Source organism: Carcharhinus amblyrhynchos, chromosome 12 (genome assembly GCF_965287045.1).
Source record: "Carcharhinus amblyrhynchos chromosome 12, sCarAmb.v2.hapA, whole genome shotgun sequence".
In the NCBI taxonomy this organism is placed as follows: Eukaryota; Metazoa; Chordata; class Chondrichthyes; order Carcharhiniformes; family Carcharhinidae; genus Carcharhinus; species Carcharhinus amblyrhynchos.
This window is the reverse complement of record NC_137335.1, coordinates 79,975,063-79,998,833: the sequence shown is the minus strand read 5'-3', so window position 1 is coordinate 79,998,833 and position 23,771 is coordinate 79,975,063. Positions and strand designations below refer to the sequence as shown.

At 42.9% G+C, this 23,771-nt stretch overlaps 1 protein-coding gene across 1 annotated transcript in view; it reads right to left on the bottom strand.

Moving 5' to 3' along the window:
• Positions 1-23,771, bottom strand: part of wdr27 (WD repeat domain 27) — a 394,966-nt gene that overhangs the window by 195,284 nt on the left and 175,911 nt on the right. Inside the window, exon 23 of the mRNA XM_080199853.1 lies at positions 6,615-6,717. Coding sequence (XP_080055979.1) covers positions 6,615-6,717 — 103 coding nt within the window. The remainder of the gene's footprint in view (positions 1-6,614; positions 6,718-23,771) is intronic.

The following is a 23,771-nucleotide window of genomic DNA, read 5'->3' as shown; positions in this document are numbered from 1 at the left end:
ACTCCTTCCACCAGCCACTGATGTTTTGGAAAGATCTGCAGATTGACACTCAACCTGTTTGACTGTTTGATGAACGCACCTTCCTTGGCCATTAAGTCCTGACACGGGACTTGAACCCGGAGCTTCTGACCCAGAGGTAGGGACACTACCTGCTCCATCACGAGACTTTCATGCATCGGATTTAATGAAGTTTGACCCATTTTGATGATGATGCCAGGTAATCCAAATTAAAATCACCTCCATGCAACAAGCTTTCTCTAAGGGAACGTTTTTAATATAAAGAAGATTAAGAAGCAGAATAACTAATTTGATTCGTAATTTGTGAATGGATGGAGTGAGTTGAGACGCATTCAAAAATATTGATTCCTCCAAAGTAAATCTTGAATTTCATTGCTCCTTCCGAATGATTGTGACAAATGAAAATTCATTTGGCTGATCCAAATCTCCGGGCAATTCTTTTGTAAATTTCTTTTTTAATTATTTTTACATTGAGAATATTTCTGAAATGATTCAGCTTCCACTGAGGATCTCCCTTTCCAACACTGATTTACTCTTACAAATTTTATCAAGACAAGGTAAGCAAAATCAATGGCCAGGTATTTAAGTTTACGTTTGTCCAAAAATAGAACTGTCTTATGTTCGACATTCCTCAAATTTGGAATGCAGGGCAGTCAGAGCCTCAGACTCAGAAAAAATGTGTTGCTTTTGTCTCCTTCCCAAACAGAATACATCTAATGCTGAAACCCTATATGTGAAGAAAAATCCTCCAACTGAGAGAAAGATGTGATGGTTTTAATAAAATGAACTAGTTCAAAGGATGAAGAAAAATGTGCATTGAAGTATGTTCAAGGCTGAGATAGATGGATTTTTGAACTATCGGGGAGTCAAGGGTTATGGGGAACAGGCGGGAAAGTAAGTTGAGGCCAAGATCACATCAGCCATGATGTATTGAATGGTGAAACAGGCTCAAGGGGCTGAATGGCCTGCTCCTGCTCTTATTTCTTATGCTGTCATTTTTGTTTTTTATTAATTCATGGGGTATGAGCATTGCTGGCTATCATCATGTGAGATGTGAATGATCGGACAGTGTAGGGAATTTGAACTAAAGCCAAAAGAACCATAAAATCTATTAAAAAAGTGTGAGGATGGGGGGAGTGCAATGTTGTACAAAAGGTAAACACTGTTGAGGTGAAAAAACTTGTGCAAAAAAGACAGTGATGTAGCAACTTAAGATCTGATGAAAAAGCAAGTAATATATTTCTTAAAATTTAGTTCGGTGGGATTCATTAGCTGAGTTTCCGGATTAATAAGTCCAGCAATAATACCACTAGGCCATCGCCTCCCCTTTATTTGTCACATATACTGTTGCATGTAACATATTATTTTGGTTGCCGCTGCTACATTACTTGACTGTGGAATCGTTCATTACCTGGCTGATTTTTAAAAAGCCTCAGTACTGAGTTTAAACAAAACGCACGCACATCAGTTTGGAGCAAAGTGTATTTTTAATATGGCATTCCTTTGCACAGCAAGTAAATTGAGGGGCGGTGGAATGGGGGGATGGCAGGAGGTGAGGAGGGGAAAATGATTTCCTCTGATCGCCATTTCTAATAATAATAATAAATGCATTATTTTTGAACTGGAGGAAATCATCCCCTTAGAAGCTGATAAGATCAGTCTGTTCCCTGGGAGCGCCGCATTTTTTCCAGATTCAGGAAATCCCTGGGGGTGGGCATTTCTTTGATTTTCACTACCTTAAAGGATGGTGGTGCTTCAAAGTGCATTTCATTCCTGATGTGAAGACATGAACTGCATTTGATATAGAAAAAAAAAACCTTTGAATACATGAAAACTTGTGAAATAAAATCTCGAGGTTATATAACTCACCCAGCTAATTTAGAAAAAACATGCTTATCTTCAAAATATGTCTCAATTTCTTCATTCCTTAATTCAATCAAGATATATAAATTTTCTTCTTAGCCCCACTTTTCATCCATGCGTACTGGTTCCTCACGTCCAGATTTTAAGTCTGTAATCTTTTCCACCAGTTGCATGCCGAGAATGCCACTGCCATTGATTTATCACCCAGTTTATGTCAAGTCTGTTCTTTGAAATTTCATCTACTGTGCAATTGGGAAATTAATTGCCCACATTTCAAATTTATTTTTGAAATCCTATCATTCCTTAGGCATAGAAGCAAGCCAAAGTTAATGCATGGTTTACTCACAAAAATATTCAACTGCCCTCAGTAAGGATGAATTATGGCACTCAGTATACACTATAATGATCAATCCCAATGAAAAGTGCATGGGGAATCCACCCTGCAACAGCTTTGGATACTTGGCTGAAAGAAAATCGGCACAGGTACAAGGTAAAGATTCACATATTGCAACATCCTGTCATTTTCCAGGATGGATGAGGCCAGTCTGAAGGAGTGCTTTTCCTCCCTTGATCTTATGTAATAAAAAGATCAAAGTGCTAAAAATATTACATTCCATTAAGCACAAACACCAAAAGCCTGACCATGTGGGTAGTTAGTCACATGCATGGTTGATATATCAACAGCTATTATGCTTAAACTGAAACTATTACAACACTCTTTTCCATTTCTCACAAAACGCCATGGTGCAAAAAACATAAGTAGGCAATTGTAAAAGGCCCATTTGATTAATTTCCCACCAGCTCACAGTGTTTCATTCCCACTGTGCATTACTTTTAATGTCTGGGATGACAATTCTGTGTTCAATACATGTCTATGCTACTTTCACAAGTATGGATACAGGTGAGGAAAACTGTTTGCTATAACTGGGCTTATCCACCCACAACCTCCCCATCACAGCCTCCTCTACTTCCTGTGTGAAGAAGACACTCATCCGGAGATTAGCTTTTAGTATTTTGAACTTGTGTCCTTGGGACCTACAATCAAGGTTTACCCTGAAGTAGAGTTCATTGAATCACAGAATCCCTACAGAACAGGAGGCCATTCAGCCCATCAAGCCTGTACCGATCACAATCCCACCCAGGCCCTACACCCGTAACCCCATGCATTTACCCTAGCTAGCTAGTCCCACTGACACTAAGGAGCAATTTAGTATGGTCAGTCCACCTAACCTGCACGTCTTTGGGCTGTGGGAGGAAACTGGAGCACCCGGAGGAAACCCACGCAGACACGGGCAGAATGTGAAAACTGCATACAGACAGTGACCCAAGGCTGGAGTTGAACCTGGGATCCTGGCACTGTGAGATAGCAGCGCTAACAACTGTGCCACCATGTGCCCACCATTCTGAATCTATATTTTCTATACCGTTTACTAGTTTAGATAATACTCAATAAGTTGCCTTTCAGCCATCTTCTGAGTCAGAATCTTCTAGTCCCTTGTGTTCGAGTGGATGAAATTTGGAAAGTTGCATGTTGGGATGACACCCCACTGCATTCTTGAAATTAGTCTGTATTTATCTGTTGCAATGGGGTCTTGCAAACAGTAGCTGGTTCTCCTGTTGTGTCCACTCCCTGTTGGATGAGAGGAGACAGCTTCACAGCTGGAGACTGCAGGCTCATCAAAAGGTTCACTGGCTGACTGTGGGTGTCACGGTGGCACAGGGGTTAGCACTGGTCTGCCACCTGGGTTCGATTCCTGGCTTGGGTCACTGTCTGTGTAAGGTCTGCACATTCTCCCAGTGTTTGCATGAGTTTCCTCCGGGTGCTCTGGTTTCCTCCCACAGTCTGAAAGATGTGCTGGTTTGGTGCATTGGCCATGCTAAATTCTCCCTCAGTGTACCGAACAGGTGCCGGAGCGTGGCAACTGGGGGATTTTCACAGTAACATCGTTGTGGTGTTAGTGTAAGCCTACTTGTGACAATAATAAATAAACTTAAATAAATCACGGCCTTGTCACTGAATGCTAAAGTCAGGGAGTCAGATGTCTTTAACGACCATATCCAGCAAACCTCTCATCCACTTTCCTGGTCCAAATGGAGGCTGCAGTGTCAATTCTTGATTCCTTTTAAAGTTATGGAGAATCCAGTCCTGACATTCTGAAATGCTGGCCCAATTCTTCACTTCCATTTTTGCAATTCAATAATGCCACGGCAATGCTTGACACTGTGATAAAATCATGGGTGGATAGCTTATATTTTATATATTGCTCACAAATCCCCAGCAACTGGATGACACACTGTTTTATGACAGAACATAATACAGCTCCTAGTAACATATCCCCAAGCCCATAACCTCTGCCACATCAAAGGACTGTTGGATCAAAATTCTGCAACTCCTACCTAACAGCACTGTGGGAGTACCCACACTGCACCAGCATGGTTCAAGGCTGAGGTTCACCACCACTTTCTCAACAGCAACTAGGGATGGGCCTGGGTATGGCATTCTGTGAGAGAGTGGGTGCAGATGTGATAGACTGGACTGCCTCCTTCTGCACTGTAGAGATTCTATGAATTACAAGCAGGTCTTGCAGGAATGCCCACATACCAAGAATAAATATATAGAATATATCCTTCCACAGCACATATTAAATAGCCTTCTCCTTAAAAGGCCAGAAAGGCAACACCTATACACAGCTCAGTTTCAGAGTTTAATTGTCAGTGAATGTTCCTGTGTGTGATTAATTGTGTTTCTGACTGATCATGCCCGTTTAGGTCGCACATTTCATAAAATCCCTACAGTGCAGAAGGAGGCATTCGACCCATCGAGACTACACCAATGGCAATCCCATCCAGGCATTATCCCTGTAACATCACATATTTACCCGCTAATCCCCCTGACTAAAGTGGCAATTCAGCATGGCCAATCCACTTAGCCCGCACATCTTTGAACTGTGGGAGGAAACTGGAGCACCCAGAGGAAACCCATGCAGACACAGGGAGAACATGCAAACTCTACACAGTCACCGAAGGCTGGAATTAAACTCAAGGTCTCTGGCACTGTGAGGCAGCAGTGCTAACCACTGTGCCGCTATGCTGTCACCATTCACTCCCAACATTTTTGTACAATGAGCAGCTCTGATTTACTCATGATACCTCTGCACCTATTTCCTTTTCATGGTTTGACTGGAACAGTGTTGAGTTCAGCTAACCAGAAAACTCAGCTTGACTATGACTATGTGCTCCACTTTCTCCCTTCCCCAAAACCACCCATCCCTGAATTGATACTTACGGTCCACCGCAAAGAAAAGCCAGTGTTGGAAATAGTGATCTGGCATTAATATGCTTTTACATGCAGACAACTGTTTTCACGGCAGTAAAGTTGGCATGAAAGTCACCAGCGACTGAAAGATCACCTCCCCATTCCCCACTCATTTTCAGATACAATGAGGGAAGTGATTCGTTTTAATTTCCAAAAATCATTGCCAGTAAAATTACATCATGATGTCAAAATTGGTTGTGAATGTTTTGTTACATGACAGGTGCAACATAAAATGTAAGGCTCATATTTTCACTCCTGGGTGAGGTGCCCAGGGAGAATTCCCATGTCTGCAAACCTGGCCTTCATAAATGGCCGCCCATAGTTTTGATTTTCGTTTGTGGGGGGCTGGATTAGAATTCAGGCCTGTTGCCTCAGAATGAGTGTAGAGGTTGCTAGGTGCAGAGGGAGGCTGTCTCTGTGCTCTGGCAATTGGTTGAATTGAATAAATAAAAGGTTAAAACAAAAACAGCATATCGCCCTCATGCCAACAATGCCAAGTTATGCTAATCTATGCTCCTTTACTCACTCTCTGTGGTCCCTTGTACCCTTATGCCCACCAATCTTGTAACCCTCTACAGGCAACGCATGCCAACACATGCCCCACCACCACCTTTTGCCCTTAACCCCATGTCAACTCACCTAGTATTTTTTGACAGATCTTTGACACTTTGACAGCTCTTTAACAGTTTTGACAGTTCTTTTTGACACCTTGATGGTTGTATCTGACGGCTTGCTAGTACTTTTCATGACAGTTTGATGGTTAGTTGACAGCTAGATAGTTCTTTGACATTTCTTTGGCAGCTGTGATAGTTCTTTCACAATATTGGCAGTTCTTGACAGTTCTCGAGCAGCTTGAATTGTGCTTTGACAATTTTGACAGTTCTAATGAGTTGATGTGTTTTTTTAAACACAAACATGTTTACTTTTGCCAATTTCAAAGGGTGTTTAACCACTCAAGGGCAGTTTACCTCTCCATAAGGGTGTCCTGGTTATCCAAATAATTCCGTAAAGTTGAGATCAGCTCTTCTCTCTCATCTAAACTATACACTCAAGGTTTCACGCTTCTGGCTGACCAAAATCCTATTTCAGTGGAGTCAGCAGGTGATTTAAATGGCCAGCTGTCTCTGTAAACCATATACATGCGAACCCTAGCTAGCCCAAATTCAGTTCCACCCTTGCAAAATAGGAATTGCTGTGGTTGGGGGCAGGACTTAGAATTTTGGGGCTTGTCTGCAATTATCACAATGATAGAGAGGCTCTCCATCAAGGTGAAAACCTGCACCTACGCTTTTGTTTCCATTGCATTGCAATTGCGGAGACATAATTCCTTAGATGAATGACGGACATGATTACAGTGAGTTAGCTGTGTAAACAGTACGACGCTGAAGCATTTCAGATTATGTAAAGCTCTACTTACACATTTGTCTTCAGATCCTGTGGCCAAGAATCTCCCACAGGGACTCAGGGCAATCCCGCAGGGATGGCAACGATTGAGGTGCCCTTCATATCGACGCACAGGTCTGAAATAATATTATGTACTGTCAATGGATTGCTCTAGCTTGACAAACATTTCACTCAAGGTTACATTTCTGCTCTTGATCTGTTGAGAATTAACTTTTCTTAGTAATTATGACACAAAAACACTTCCCATGAGGTGATTACTGGAAAAGTTTAGAAGTGCAATTTACAGCCAAACAGACTTTTATTTTCCCCCATGAATACTTTGTAACTTCTTGATTAGGAAGTTGCACCACCTCCATCTCCTGCACCATCATGTTCACAGCTAGAATGAAGATTCTCTCAATTTTCCATAATATTTGCAAAAACTAAAACAGAAGGGGCTGACCTTCGCCAGCTCTGCCTAGACAGGGTTGGAGAATGAGTGAAGCCGGAGAAAATAGAGGAGTGTCACACTGGAATGACTCCCCAACATATTCTTGTTTGCGGGGGACTTTCCCAGGGACCAGTTATAAAGAGAATTGGCTACCCACTCCATGGAAACAGGCAGTCAGTTAATGCAATTAAGGCTCTAATTAGGAGTCAATTTATGATAATGTACTTATTTTCCCACTGCCTATGTGCCCACACTTTGTCCACACCCCCCACCCCTCATTACCAAGGGCAGGATTCTCCCATGTGTTTGCTAGTTCATTGACAGCTTGATAGTTACTCAACACAAGATAGTTCTTTGACAGCTTTGATAATTCTTTGCCAGCTTGACAGTTTTTTGACAGCATCATAGTTACTTGGTAACTTTGATAGTTCTTCAACAGCTTGACATCTCTTTGACAGCTGTCATAGCTGTCAAAGAATGGCCCACCAGTGGCCGGCAGTGGGATCTTCTGGTCCCACTGTTGTCAACAGGTTGAATTCACCCCCCTCGTCACCAGAAAACCCACAGCAGAGCTTTGCCATCAGCGGGACCAGAAGATCCCAAACACCCAGAAAATTCCAGCCATTGTGTAGTACAGGCATCGAAAAAAATCCTTTCAATCTCACAGTCAGCCTTTTCCTCCATTCTGCATACCCCAGGAAAAGTATTCTATTTCAGGAGGTTATAAGACAATATAAGCTGAAGCTTTCATAAGCTTAAGAAACAGATGTGTTAGAGATGAAGGGGGAAATCCAGTTGTGGAGACTGAGACATGCACTCAATAAATATTTAAGCAGCAGATTTTATATTTAATGGTGAATGTGAGGTTGAAACTGCACTATGGGAGATGTGAGGAAATTGTTAAGAAAGAAATGATTTCAACAAAAAATGGGCAAAATTCAAAATCGATAAATATCAGGGTTTGACGGCATGCACCAAAGGCCAGTCAAGGAAATCCAGCTGACGATAACACAGTCTTTAACCACAATTTGTCAATCATTTTCAGGTATTATATATTAAATAATGCCTTGGGAGTGGTGTGGAGCTAACTAATACCTTAAAGTTAAAGTTTATTTATTAGAGCAACAATAACACTGCAATGAAGCCATTATGAAAATCCCCCAGTAATCACATTCCAGTGTTTGGGTACACTGAGAATTTAACATGGCCAATGCACCTAACCAACATGTCTTTTGGACTGTGGGAGGAAACTGGAGCACCTGGAGGAAACCCACGCAGACATGAGGAAAACGTGCACACTCCACATAGACAGTGACCCAAGCCAGGAATTGAACCCGGGTCCCTGGTTCTATGAGGCAGCAGTGCTAACCACTGTGCCACCTTGCCGCCTTCTTCAAACTAGTGCTATGGAGAAAGGGGTGAAGGTTAAACCCATTCGTCTAACATCAATTTTGGACAACTTCTGTGTTGGAAATGTGTTTTGGCCTCTTTTAAGGCTCAAAATAGATGACGTGCTTAATTTGAATTTGGTTTGATGCCTTAGGCTCCCTTGAAATTGGGCCCGAGTCCTCATGAACATATTGGGCATCAAGAAGCAGCTCGCTGGCTCCATGAGGACAAAGCTGGGCTGGCTGCCTCCCCGGTGACTGTCCCTGGGTGGTTCTTGTGGAAAGGCAGGGTGACCAGAAGGGAGGGAGGGGAGTGATCAGGGAAAAGTGAGGAGAGCAATTGGAAGGCAGGGTGGGAGGCGACTGGGAGGAATTGGCCATTGGGAAGATGGATAGGGGGTAATCTGGAAAGACGGGTGGGATTGAAAGGGAAGGAAGGGCTGATTGAGTGGAAGTTTCAGTGGAAAGTGGTCAGAAGGGAGGTAAGGGAGAGTTGATCCGGGAGAGGAAGCAATGGAATGGAAGTACAAGGAATTGGAGTGTAGAATGGGCTTTTGATTAAAGTGACATATTTTAAAATTATCTTTTGGTGGCAGTGTCTTTATTAACTGTCCATACCCTCCTCACATCCAATTAACTGGTAATTGTGCATGTCATTAAGTTATTGAGTATGTTCTATAGCAGAGGTTATCTAAATTATGACTTTTGAGCCTTCAAAACCAGGGTAAAATAATAATTTGTGTTTATGTTTCTCATATATGTCTGCGTCAGCTATGAAGTATGTGTATTCTCACAAAGGTTCCTATTTAAATTGCTACCACTTGTAATATCACTGTGCTTTTTTGTTCATTCTCTCCCAGTTATAGCAGATCTGGAAGACTGCATTCACTCACTCACTCACTTAGCAACCTATATCCAATTGCTTGCTCTTCAATAACAATTTTTTTGAATATTCTTTCATGGGATGTGTTGTCCACAAGTCACAAACTTCGAGCTAGCAGAAGCTCTTGAAGAACTGGTGATCACCCTTAAAGGGGAAGTTGCCAGTCATTGTTCAGCAGAAGGAGGGTGTCTGGTTGGAAGCATTATATACTTAAAAGGCGAGATCAACATTTGTTGTCCATGAACTGAGCGGCCTGTTAGGACATTATAGGGCAATTAAGAGCCAACAATATTGCTGCGAACCACATGGAGGTTGGAAGAGAAGGACAGCAGATTTCCTTCCCTAAAGGACATTAGAAAATCAGGCAGTTTTTATGATAATTGATGATAAATTCATAATCACCATTCGCAAGATTAGCATTAGCCTTGGGCTCTGGATGACTGGCCCAGTGACATTCCCACTACAGCACTGTCCCCCTGCACTACACCATTACTCAGATCATCTTTCTCTGCTGTGATTTGTGTAGCAATGCCAGCAAGACATCTGAAGCCAGGAATCTTTTATTGCACATAGTGCAGTTCCAAACTAGGTACTCCCCTCCTGCTGGACAATCAATGCACCTTCCCCTTTAAGGGAGCACATTAGTCCTTCATGAGTTGCTGACCTGCCTAAATTTGTGACTTGCAGCCAACCAGTTGTAGAACAATTCACCTACGCACATTTTCCATGTGCAGGAAATCTCTTCAAATAAATGGGCAGGACCACATTAGAATAAACTGGATCCCATTGCTGCCAGTGTTGGCATGACTGTACTGTGTGAGGGAACAGTCTCCATTATGCCAGACTTTGAAAGCTGAGGCTTAAAGAGTTGCTCAACATTATGTGTGCTCCAGGACACAGTTGGAGTACTATCATTAGCGAGGCAAAGGTCCCGTTATGGATTTCCTCATATCTGGTTGGAAAGATTTACATCTATGTAATGTCTCTCAGAAATGTCTCACTGCTTTACATATAATTAACCACTTTGAACTGTGGTCATTGTGTGGGAAAAATCTTTAGACTTAAAATAGGTTTCCTTTTAGTTTTTCTCAGGAAGTCTGGACGCCATGCTGAGCTGGCCATCCTGCCTTGCACTTTCTGTCGTAATAGCTCTGAGTTCAGTTCTTAAAAACTACTAATGGGAAATTAAAGTTTTAAATCACTGTTTTCACTATCAGGCTTGGCAAATAACAGCGACAAAGGCTTTGGCCATTCTTTGCCAGCAGTAACTATTACCTTGTGCCCACTGGATAAGTTTCTCTCGTCCAATCAAACACTTTAACCACATTAGGGGTGGAAATTCCTTTAGAGCCACTTCTGTGTCTAAAGCAGTCACCAATCAGGAGGCCTGAAATTTGAGGGTGGGGTAGGGGGGAGCAGTGGACAGTGTCAAACGCTGTTTGATAATACTCTGAGGAAGCATCTTGGGATGATTTACTATGTTAAAGGAACTTCATCAACACAGGTTGTGTTGATGTGACATGCACTAAGGCAGACTTTCACCTGTTTCTATAGCTAGCAATTCCAGGAACAGGTTGCTGGTCTGTCTCCAGGGGTCTATAGCTTGAGGAGCGCTACTTCACATCAAGTGTGGCTAACCAAGCGTCTCTCCCACTCTTACCGCCAGCTATTGGCATATTTTAAAAGGACTTGCATGTTGACATACTCAACTTGTTTGACCGGGTTATAAATGCACCTTCCTTGGCCATCAAGTCCTGGGGTGGGACTTGAATCCAAAGCTTCTGTCTCAGAGGCAGAGATGCTGTCCACTGCACCACAAGAGCTCAGGAAATGTACTTGGGGTTACCTTAACCAACTAGTCAGCTATCAGGGGACAGAAACCGGCATTTAACGGAAAGCTTTAAAAACTGCAAGTAAATCCAATCCCACTGAGAAACATTAGCTACATTTTTCAACCCATTTTTCTTTACTTACCGTGGAAGAAAGAACAAATGTTTAATCTGGTCGCGAGCTTTTTATGTAATTAGTTTCTAGTTTATTGAGAAGAGAAAATGTTGTTAACGCAATTATATTTACGAAAACATTTTAAACAGGAATTAGGACTTATGATAGGATGTAATGAAAATAATTCTTTTAATTTGTTCAGAATGATGGAAATAAATTCACTTGAGTGTAATAATGTAGCATGCCACAATTGACCAATGACAGTGAATGTAAATTCAGTTGTTTAATATTTGTTGCTAATACTGACAACTCATGTGCTGTTAGTTTACAATGTGTAATGCTATCAGGAGAGAGTTTTAATGGATTAAGAAACTGGATTGCCCACTAACTTAACAGAGTTGTTAACTCATTGAGAAAATAACAAGCTTTCACACTGACATGTGAAGTGATCATACACTAAAAAGCGATGCACAAAAGACTTGCACGTTGCTTTTTATGATGTCCCAAAGTCCACAGATGGTCAGTTTAGTTTGAAAGTTTATATAGATGTTCAGGTTACCTAAACCAAAATCGCTCACTAAAAATTATACTAAAGCAAAAAGAAAGAACGTTACTTTTGCTTTGCCCTGTCTTACAATTGTAACAAAATCACAATTTGACAGGCTTTGGCCAGGAATTCCCACTCCAGGTCTAAATCCACTAGTGGGAGGAGGAAGTCAGAGGGTCTCCTGTTTCAGAGCTGGAGGATGAGCACGTCAAATTGTGCTCTCCTCAACTAATTAATTACACATCTGGGAGGATTACATGCAATGCGTGGCAGGGTAGATAGGAAGTCACATGCCCTACTGTCACATAAAGAGGTGTAGCTCAATGGTAGAGCATTTAATTGCAGTTCAAGAGGTCCCTCGTTCAAATCTGGATGCCCCCTTTGATGCTTAATTTGGTGGCATGGTGGCACAGTAGTTAGCAGTGCTGCCTCACAGCGCCAAGGACCCAGGTTTGATTCTTGGCTTGGGGCACTGTCTGTGCAGAGTCTGCATGTGCTCCTTGTGTCCACATGGGTTTTCTCCGGTTGCTCCAGTTTCTTCCCACAATCTGAAAGACGTACTGGTTAGGTGCATTGGCCATGCTAAATTCTCCCTCAGTATACCCAAACAGGTGCTGGAATGTGGCGACAGGGGGGTTTTCAAAGTTACTTAATTGCAGTAAGCCTACTTGTGACACTAATAAATAAACTTTAAACTTTTGTACAGGTGCCACATTTAAAATACACCTGACTGTAAGTAAGTCATCACACAGGATTCCAGGACACAAGAGGCTTCCAGAAAGCAGACTCCAACCTCCTGGTTCAATGATGCCTTCCTGGGCACTTTCCTCCTGGTTATGGAGGACATAAAGGGCATCTTCTTTCCCAGGGATAGCAGCGGAGACCTATCCAACTCACCAAAGCGGTTTGGCGGAAGTCACCAGCGTGGGAGTGCCACAGGGGTGCAGAGGAGCACTGCCCACCAATGCAGAAATGTATGAACGACTTAATCTGCACTGCCAGAGTGCTAGAACCTTCTACTCTCTGAATTCATCTCACCATTTTTTTTGAATCTGACATGGGATGTAGGTGTCAATGGCAATAGCAGTATCTCTGTTGCCCAACCCTAAAAGCCCTTGAGAAGGTAATGGGGTGCTGCCTCATTGCCCTACTGCAGTCCATATGGTCTGCTGGGAGGAATGCAACTGCAGGTTACTGACCCAACCATAGTGAAGACACAGCCATTTTGGGGAGGGAGGGGAAGTGAGAGTGAAGGGCAATTTGCTGATGTGGCTGATCCCATGCCTCTGCTGCCCTTGCCCTCCCTGCTGTTAGAGCTTATGAGTCTTGCGAACTCACAACAGTGTATCACTCCCAGATCACACATAGCTGCCATTATGAGTCAGTGGTGGTGGAACTGAATGTTGAGGGTGCTGGGTGGGCTGTCAATCAAGCAGCCTGCTTCACCCTGGATGGTGTCCAGCTCCCTGAGTGCTATTGAAGCTACACTCATTCAAACTGTTCACTTGTGTCTTGTGTGTAGTGGACAGGTTTCATGCTACCATCAACATGCTACCCGTGCCTTCAGCAGAAGATTTTTACACAGAAGAAGATAGCACACAACAGGCATGACAGGAAAAAACCAAGAGGCGGCATGTCTGACATCCGCCCTTCACACGATATGAGTAGTGGGCTGTTAGGCTAGCAGGGAGGGCCATGACTATATATGTGCTAATGCGAGGTCAGCCTCCTCCAAGCATCCAATGAGGAAGCAGGCTTAATCTTTGTGAATGGGAATCCGAGGGTGAGGCAATCAAGGCAATCACTCATTCTCTCCTCTTTCCATTCCAAGTATCAGCAGCAAATGGGTGAGGCCAGACCCCACATCTGAACTCAGTTCCACTCCACAAGAGAGCTTGGATAATAAGGACGACTTCTCAACTACTGAGCCATCACAGCATTCGCCTATACCCTCCACTGGCCCACAGACACACACTTTAATGGCTCATTAATCTAGATTAGGCTGGTGGTCACCTCATAGCGGGAGGAGACAGTTACAGTCAGTGTCTCTAGCACTTGGAAGATGGCTAGAGAACAGGCTAAGTTTGACTCAGATGATGAGCCTCTAGATAGGAAAGATGTTGGAGTATTAGCGAGACGAAGGGAAACATCGGGCACAGACGTCAAAGTCCTTCAGTGGAATGGCACTCACGGTGATGGAGTGCATCCACGTGCTCTCTGATGTGACACATCTGGGTCTCCATGAGGAGGATGGCAGATGCTGTGGAGAACATGATCCAGTGTAATGCCTAGTTTCTGCTGGAGATGTGCTCAGAGCTGCACTCCATCGCTGTGGCCCTGGGTAAGCTTTTGTAGTGGCAATGCAAGAGGGTGGAGTGGGACACCCTGACTTCCCTCTAGGTGCTCCTTCTCGAGGATTCTGGGAAGTGCTTTGACCTTCTAAGACTGTCCATGTGTTCCAAGGTCACTCTGCACGTGACTCCATCAGCCTCTGAGATTGCCGAGAGTGCATCTGCCCTAGAGCAGGAGACGCAGAGAAGGCCTGAGTTCTCCAAATCTTGACCCTGCAGAGGACGGATGCCAAAGTCATCACTGACAAGAGGGCATAATAGTGAGTAGGCTGCTTCCACCTCTGCTGCGGGAGTTGGGGAAGCACCTAGATCTAATGGTTGAGTACTAAAAATTAATAAATATTAATTTAACATGGTGGCAAGGGTATACAATTGTTCGTAGTTATTGCACTAGATGTTAATCATCACACTTCACAGAGATCTCCAGGGTTTTCTTTGTTGATTATGTATTGCCTGTATGCACTCCCTTCCCTTCCAGTGAGGGACCAAGGCTAGGTGAGTGCCTCCTTCAATCATGCCTGCACATGAGAGCATCATTCTGACCTCCCTGTGCCTCAGGATACTGCATGTTACATTACAAACTGTGTTCAATGCCTTCTACCCTCCTCCTGCAACCACACCCTTCCCCTGTCACCATCGATACCGACACCCGCTTCCCCCCTCCAGTGTCACCTACACCCTTCCATCTGATACTCTTGAGTAACTGCCCCCTCACAATTACACTGCCCTCCCACCACTGATACCTTCACTTTTCCACCTCAAGATTTCAGCATGATAGCACAGACCCTTCTTCTGAACTTGCCCCACCCCTCTCCTCTATTTCAAGGCTCCCTTGTCATTGGGTTCTCTCTCTGATCCCCCCACTTCAAGGTTCCATGGCTACCCATTCCTGCCTCAAGGCTTCTGAGTTTCTTCACCTCTCCTTTGTCTTCTGACTCCCCCGTCTCCTGCTCTGAGGCAAATGCACTCTCAGCAGCCTCAGGGGCTGATGGGGTCACGTGCAGATGGGCCTTGGAACACATGGACAGTCTTCCTGATTTGAAGCCCCCAGGTTGTCCTCCTGACACTCCCTTTGTCTTCTTGCAATCCCGCTTTCATTGTGCACCGTAGCTCTGTGTAGTCCGCTAGTCATGCAGGCCATGGCTGTTCAGGTAAGTACCCTCTCACACTACATTGATTTGGTTGTGAATTGGACCAGCCCACTGGCGGGGCAGAGGATATGCTGAGGGGTGTGGGAGGGGAGTGGGGAGAGTGAACATTCCGGCCTTATGTTGATTTGAATACCATTAATGATATAAAGTAAAAAGTAAAGTCGCCATAGTCCCAGATGACAATGGGCTGTTCTCTTCTTTGAGGGGGAGAGCTGACAGGCGGTGATTTAACTCGAGGGTCATCACACTTCAGGTGAGGGGCAAGGTTGAGAAGGTGGTACAGGAATTGAACCTGCATAGTTCACATCACTTTACATCAATAACCAGCTGCCAAGCCAATTGAGTTAAAGCATGATATGCCAATCTGTTTTCTTAAGACTTCAGCAAGAATGGTAGTCCTCCATTATGCCACCATGACAGTTGGGACTGCAAGCTCAGAATCCCTACGTTGCAGAAGAGGCCATTCGACCCATCAAATCTGTACCGATCCTCTGTAAGAGCCCCTGACCTAGTGTCAATCCCCGGTTGCTGTCATCATTTATCACTGTCGGGAAACTGAGCTTTTTTCCACTCGGCGCCCCCACCCACCATGAATCCTACTACTGGCGAGAGAGAATTCCAGACTTTATTATGCACAGCATTACAGACAAACAATCTAGTAGCTTCAACGATCAATGGGATTGTTGTGCATGACAATTTTACACAATGGTGTGGGTGCAGAAGTCCCAGTAAAAATTAAATTCAAATTCCCGCTGGTGTCACGCACTGAAGTTAGATCATCAGCTTCCTCCAATCTCTTTGTTGACTTTAAAAAGGATAAACTACAAAAAGGTTATTGAAAGCACAATTTATATAAAATAAATAAACTCTGTCATGGCCAGGAGTCAAATACAATGCATGTTCCTTCTCGAGAGATGATCCGTAACTCAGTTGCAGCAGTCAGTTCAATTCTGGAGACATTTGTCATATCTGCCCATTTGCCAATACACATCCTCTACGCAAGAATCTTTCACAGGAAGCAAGACTGCTTTTAACAGGATCAAGAGATATATTGTATATTCTATACACACATACTGTACCGTGCAGCTTTGATCTGTCAAGGGGGCTATAATTTAGAACAACACTAACAGGACTGCTTGGTAAGGCTGTCATAAATCACACGGATCTTAAAGGGTTTATTCAACAATGTGACAAGGAAACCCATTGCAGACTGAATCAAACACTCATTATCCAGAAAAAATAATTGTGATTTCAATTATACCTTTGTCCCTTTGGGTCTAAGGTTCTACATTGATCTTTGAAAAGGTTTATGTAATGCTCCTGCATTGGCTCAGTCAGCGTGCAACTGAGCTATACAGTTTGAACAGTCTTGGGTTCTATTTCTACTCTGCTCGAAGTTAGCTGGATTTGTCACGGTGCCGCTACAATGGGGCTCAGGACTAGAAGAGGACAAACAGAAAGCAGCCTCTTCTCCAAAGTGAAAGTGTTGGTATCAGGCACAACTTGACTTTAAGGTCTCCAGGAAGAACAGAGCATCAAAGCCGTGCTAACACACCGCACTGTCTGATATCATAAATGCAGAATGACCATCTAAGCAAGTTACCAGGGGGCTGCTATCTATAAGTACACACTTGTAGGACTCAATGACTTCAGGCGAGAAAACGGGAAGAATATTAGTAAAAAGATGACTGCATACATGTCTTTGATTTTAGTCGAATCAGATAAATATTAACATTCTCCAGAAAAAAAGATACAAATACAGCGGCTATTTCATTAGGGAACAATCTTCTGGCTACAAATTATTTGTGTTCTCCATGCCCTGCAGCCAGGAAGACCAAAAGGTGTATGCTAGACAAATAGTAGTCATAATTGAGTAATGGTTGCCACACAATGTGCAATCTGACCATCTAGATAATGGAATTGAATTTAGAGATATGACAATCCCCACTGCAGCAATATCCATTACTGTACAACAAGATGAAAAGCATTGGGGCATTCTCTGTTTGCACTAAATTATAGTAAGAAGTCTCACAACACCAGGTTACAGTCCAACAGGTTTATTTGGTAGCAAATGCCATTAGCTTTCAGAGCGCTGCTCCTTCATCAGGTAAGTGTGAGTTCTGTTCACAAACAGGGCATATAAAGACACAAGCTCAATTTACAGAACATATACATATATATATGCCCTGTTTGTGAACAGAACTCCCACTTACCTGACGAAGGAGCAGCACTCCGAAAGCTAGTGGTGTTTGCTACCAAATAAATCTGTTGTTCTTTAACCTGGTGTTGTGACACTTCTTACTGTGTTTACCTCAGTCCAACACCGGCACCTCCACATCATGCACTCAATTATGCCATTCAAAAGCTTTCCAACTATCTTGCTTTGACATGGCTTTGGGGCCTAACCTGAGGGTGGAAATGACTCACTATAAGACACTTTCACATATCCATTCATAGAATCATAGAAACCCTACAGTGCAGAAAAAGGCCATCTGGCCCATCGAGTCTGCACTGACCACAATCCCACCCTGGCCCTACCCTCATATCCCTACACATTTACCCACTAATCCCTCTAACCTACGCATCTCAGGACACTAAGGGGCTATTTTAGCATGGCCAATCAACCTAACTCACACATCTTTGGACTGTAGGAGGAAACCAAAGCATCTGAAGGAAACCCATGCAGACACAAAAAGAATGTGCAAACTCCACACAGTGACCCAAGCCAGGAATCAAACATAGGTCCCTGGAGCTGTGAAGTAGCAGTGTTAACCACTGTGCTACCATGCTGCCAGAGAAGATTTTGCCCTTACAGAGGGAAGAGGGCAACAAGTAGAAGTTCTCTGAACTGATAGTCGGGATAGAGCAGTAGCAGGTGATGCTGAAATTGTGGTTGAAAACTAAACAAGGTGGCCTGAAATCTGGATATCTGGTATTGCAGCAAAGGCAGCATCCCAGATGGTTCAGAGGCCCCACTACAGCTGGCACTATATACAGGTTCCTGAAAATTAGGAGGAAAATGTGACCTGAAAGTTACACAATGCAGTGGCCAGAACAAACAGAGTGTGACAGAGAATACTGGGGGCATTGGAGTTTATTTTCCGAATTCTATAGACTCTGGTGCAGTTCCTACAAATTGGAGGGTGACATATTTAACCCCACTATTTAGAAAGGGAGGGAGAGAAAAAAAGGGAGAATTACAAACCAGTCAGCCTGACATCAGTAGTGGGGAAAGATGCTAGAGTCTATTATAAAAGATGTGGTAACACAACATTTGGAAAGCATTGATGGGATTGGAGAAAGGCATCATGCGTTTATGAAAATCAAATCATGCTTAACAAATCTATTGGAGTTTTTTTTGCACCTAACCAGCACATCTTTCGGACTGTGGGAGGAAACCAGAGCCCCTGGAGGAAACCCATGCAAACATGGGGAGGACATGCAGACTTTGCACAGACAGTGACCCAAGCTGGCAATTGAACCCAGGTCCCTATGCTATGAAGCAGTAGGGCTAACCACTGTGCCACCCATAATTTAGTACAAAGGGATCTGAATATCTTTGTATACCAGTCAATGAAAGTAGAGAGGTAGATGCAGCAAGCAATTAGGAGAGTATGTTGGCCTTCATTGCAAGAGGATTTGAGTTCAGAAGCAGAGATGTACTCCAGCAGTTATATAAAGTCTTGGTGAGACCATGCCTGGAAAATTGCATGCAGTTTTGGTCTCCCTAACTAAGAGAGGGGAATTTGTCATAGAGAGAATGCAGCAACGGTTCACTCGGCTAACACCAGGGTTGGCGGGACTGTCCTATGAGGAAAGATTGGTTCAACTGGGCCTGTATTCACTAAAGTTCAGCAGGACAAGAGGAGAGCTGATTGAAACATATAAACTTTTAATAGGGCTGGACACTAGATGGCGGGAAACTAGAACCCGAGAGACAGTCTCAGGATATGCGGTAGACTTTTTAACACTGAGATGAGGAAAAATGTCTTCACTCAAAGGGTTGTGAACTTATGAAATTTTCTACCACAGAAGGCTGTGGAGACCAAGTTGTTGAACATATTCAAAAAAGAGATTGATTTTTTAAAATTTTAATGGCATCAAAGAGTATGGAGAGAAAGCCTAAATATGGCATTGAGATCAAAGCTCTGCCATGATTATTTTAGTGGCGGAGAAGGTTCAAAGGGCCCAATTGCCTAATCCTGTTTGTAATTTCTATGTTTCTAAGTGACAGTCCAGTTCATTACATCATGAAACAAAATTATTTGAATGAACTGGACAAGATTTTGGAGGGTGCAAACAAACGATGGGGAAGAACATTCTGTGATGGTGATAGAGAGAAGATGTGAATGGTAACATGGGAAGGCAAAGAGATTTCAGAAGCACTGGATGTCAGATAAAGGTTGTAAATCTCTGCAGTATGCAGGGAAGGACAATCTCAGAATACTTTATGGATAAGTAATCCAGAGTCAGAGGAAGCAGGTGGAGGATCTTCAAGACACAAAATGATTTCCTCTTCAGTTCCACAGTTCACTTTTCAACTTGTCTCCTCTTCCATCTATGAAGTGTTGCCATTGATTGGGGTTCTGACAATGTCCATGGTTTTCACAGAAATAATGCTTGTGTCAGCACCATTACGACAACTTCTAATCAAAAATGCTGCTTCAGCTTTTAAACTTACAACCAAGCATCTCAGTAACCAGTCTTTACCCACAACAATGCAAAGATTGTCACATCTGCTAAAATTCATGCTCTCAGAGAGATACAAACACAAAGTACTGAAGCATGATCTGGAATGTAGATGTGGCAAGCAAATTTAATATATTTAACAGCAGTAGATTTTACATCTGATAACATTAGATTAAGAAATAAGCTGGATTCAAGTATCCTTGAAAGTCAAAACCATTCAGAGCAATGAAGTAAAGCCTACTTTCCAATTGGATAGATGGGTGCACGTACAATCATTTAATGGATCCTCCACTATGCAGAGAACAAACACTTTGAGATTCACATTGGTGAACTGGCATTGGAATCCAACATTGAGCTGCCATTTTCTAGCCCATTCTCTCTAACCGTTCCTCATATTCATAGAATCATCGAAGTCCTACAGTGCAGAAAGAAGCCATTTGGCCCGTTGAGCCTGCACCAGCAACAATCCCACCCGGGGATCCTGTCACTCCACATATTTATCTTGCTAATCCCCCTGATACTAAGACACAATTTAGCATAGCCAACCAACCTAATTGGCACATCCCTTGATTATGGGAGAAAACCAGAGTGCCCAGACGAAATCCATGCAGACACAAGGAGAATGTGCAAACTCCGCACAGTCACCCGAGGCTGGAATTGAACTCGGGTGCCCGGTGCGATCTGACACCAAACCATGAATGAGTCAAAATTTGCTCCAGCTAAGCATTAGAAAGTCTGAAGACACTATCTTTGATCCCCACCATAAAATACCACTCCCTTGTCAATTGTTGCACTCCTCTTTCCAAACCTCTGACAGAAAGAGATTGCAAAGGAATCCTATCATCCTCTGTCAAACTGTGCATCACAAAACCAAACTAGTGGCAAGAACATTCTTGTGGTTATCAAGGTGAGAGTCTGCACCGGAACATTAAATTCTTCTGATTTTAAATACCTTATGTATTATGAATACTGCCAAACCCAGAGCATGTGATGACCCATGTGCTTCGGGGACAAATCTGTACATCCTTTTTATGGGATATCGCTTTGAAGTCCAAAATGGACAGGGGAGTATTCTTAAAGAGGGTTAATTGGTTTCCCGATTGATACATATTAGACTCCAAGAAATGTCCATGTAACCCAAAGTTGCCATTAGATGAATGTCTAAGAAGAAAAGGGTAAATAGAAAGCTAATTGTAGTGGTGTTGGGTTTCTTCAACCTGTTGTTGTGACAGACAGTTCAGAATACACTGATAATTGAGAGAGAGAAAACAAGCAAGGTTTCTCTGGATAAAACAATTTTCAACTTTGGAAACTTTTCGCCATGCGGTGAAGCAGAACAGGAAGTGTGTTACTGTGTGCATTATACAGTTGGAAAGGACGAAAGAATTGAAGACAGCAAATTCAAGAGATTGTGGAATGGACAAGACCCATTCCTATTGTTTCAATATTGCCAGCACCCACAAACCATTTAAAGTAGGCAAAAAAATTGAATCTTCAGAGTTTTTGTACCAGTAGGACTGTTGTGACCCAAGTGAGAGACAGGATATAGACGTGCATGCGCTTTGTCAGTGGTAACCATGTCCAGGGACTTCAGATGGAACACTGCTGTTGGTAAACTTGACTCAAGGCTGGAAACAATTGAGTGAGAATTGAGAGATCCAACACTGCAAAGGCCTAACTGGAAAGACTGAGATTCCATTTTATACAACATTTGTGCAGCAAGTGATGCAAGTGCTTGGAAATATATGAGATGTATCTTTGCTGTATCGACTATTTAAAGTAGAATTTTTCTTTCCAGTTGAAGTATCCTTTGCATGTTAATTAATGCTTGAATTATGTTGACTGGTTTGTCACAGTAAAAATTTTTAAAAATGGAAGTCTTGCCCATCAATGTCCCATTGGCATTATGGGGATTTACGATTCACAGTTTTCTGTGTCTCCTTTTAGTATAAGTGGCAATTATTACGAGTTTTGTGCTATATTCTCCTGAGCGTTAGCAGTTGACTTTCAAACACATTCCACATGGGGCCCTTATGGCATACAGAGGAGAACTTCATCCCATAAATCTCCCAGTATTTGAATCAAGATGAGAGATTCTTAACCACTGCACATCCCTTTTCTCTTAGACCAAACTGTGAATACTGTGAACAGTTTTGGTTCCCTTATTTAAGAAAAGATACGTTAGCATTGGAGGCAGTCCAGAGAAGGTTCACTTCAGATCCAGGTATGGAGGGATTTTCTTATAATGAGAGGTTGAGAAGGTTGGGCTTGTATTCACTGGAGTTTAGAAGAATGAGAGGCAATCTTATTCAGACATATCGGATTCTCAGGGGGCTTGATAGTGTAGATGCCGGGAGGTTGTTTCCCCTTGCGGGCGAGTCTAGGACTAGAGGGGATAATCTTAGGGTAAAGGGTTGCCCATTTAAAACAGAAATGAAAAGGAAATTCTTCTCTAAAAGGGTAGTGAATCAGTGGAACTCTTTATCACAGAGCACTGTAGAGGCGGGGTCATTAAGTACGCTCAAGATTAAGATAGACAGGTTTTTAATCAGTAAGGGAATCGAGGGTTATGGAGATAAGTGGAGTTCAGTAGTATCATATCAGATCATTATATCAGTTGAGAAGTATCATATGATCACACTGAATGGTGGAGCAGACTTGATGGGCTGAATGGTCTATTTCTGCTCCGACATCTTATGGTTTTATGGTTTCTTCTCTTACAGGAAAATGTCTTGGAATGTTTTCTATGTTACCTTGCAGATAAGAGTCAAACCTTTCAAAAAAAAAACTAATTTTAATATAAATATTATATACATGCGATATTCATACTAATCTTGCTACACACATCAAGTAGCACACAGGCTGAAAACTTCAAGCAGAAAAGGCGAGTCATCAAATACGACTGAATCGCGTGCTGTAGACATTATCTTCTGCAAGGCAAGGAGGAACATCAAGTTCATGTAAACCACAGCTGACAGCATCAAAAGAAGTCACTTCATTCTTTGAAATCTGCAGGCCTGGCACACAGTAAGAACCCACTAAACTGGTAGAACAAAAATGACTCATTGTTTCCTAGTGATGTTGCAATGATTTCTTGCCAAGCCTGCCCACAGCAATACTGGCTGAGAATAGTTTACTTTTTTTTCAGAACTGTAATAACAGTCACTAAATATCAAAAGTTGCTTTGCGTCAGACAATGTGTGCTGTCTTCTATCGTAGATTTTCCATTCCGGCCCATTTAAAAACAATAGCCGGAGAGCTGAGCGAAGAATTCATTGACATTTGCTGGCCTATAAATGATATTATAGGAATTAGAATAAAATCACAGAATCCCTACAATGCAGAAGGTGGCCATATGGCCCATCAGGTTTGCATCGACCACAATCCCACCCAGGCCCGAACCCCATAACCCCATGCATTACCCTAGCTAGTCCCCCTGACATTAAGGGGCAATTTAGCAAGGTCAATCCACCAAACCTGCACATCTCTGGACTGCGGAAGGAAACCGGAGACCTGAAGGAAACCCATGCAGACACAGGGAGAACGTTCAAACTTCACACAGACAGTGACCCAAGCCAGGAATTGAACCCAGGTCCCTGGTGCTGTGAGGCAGCAATGCTAACCACTGTGCCACCATGAGTTCTTTCATTATTTTGTACTAGGTGAGACATGCCAGGTCTGAAGTATTCATTTTTGATGTATTTGGTTTCCAGTTTATAGGTTAGTGATTGGTTGGGGGAGAGGAGAGATAAATGGCATATTCTCTGGGATGTGACAAAAGGTGTTC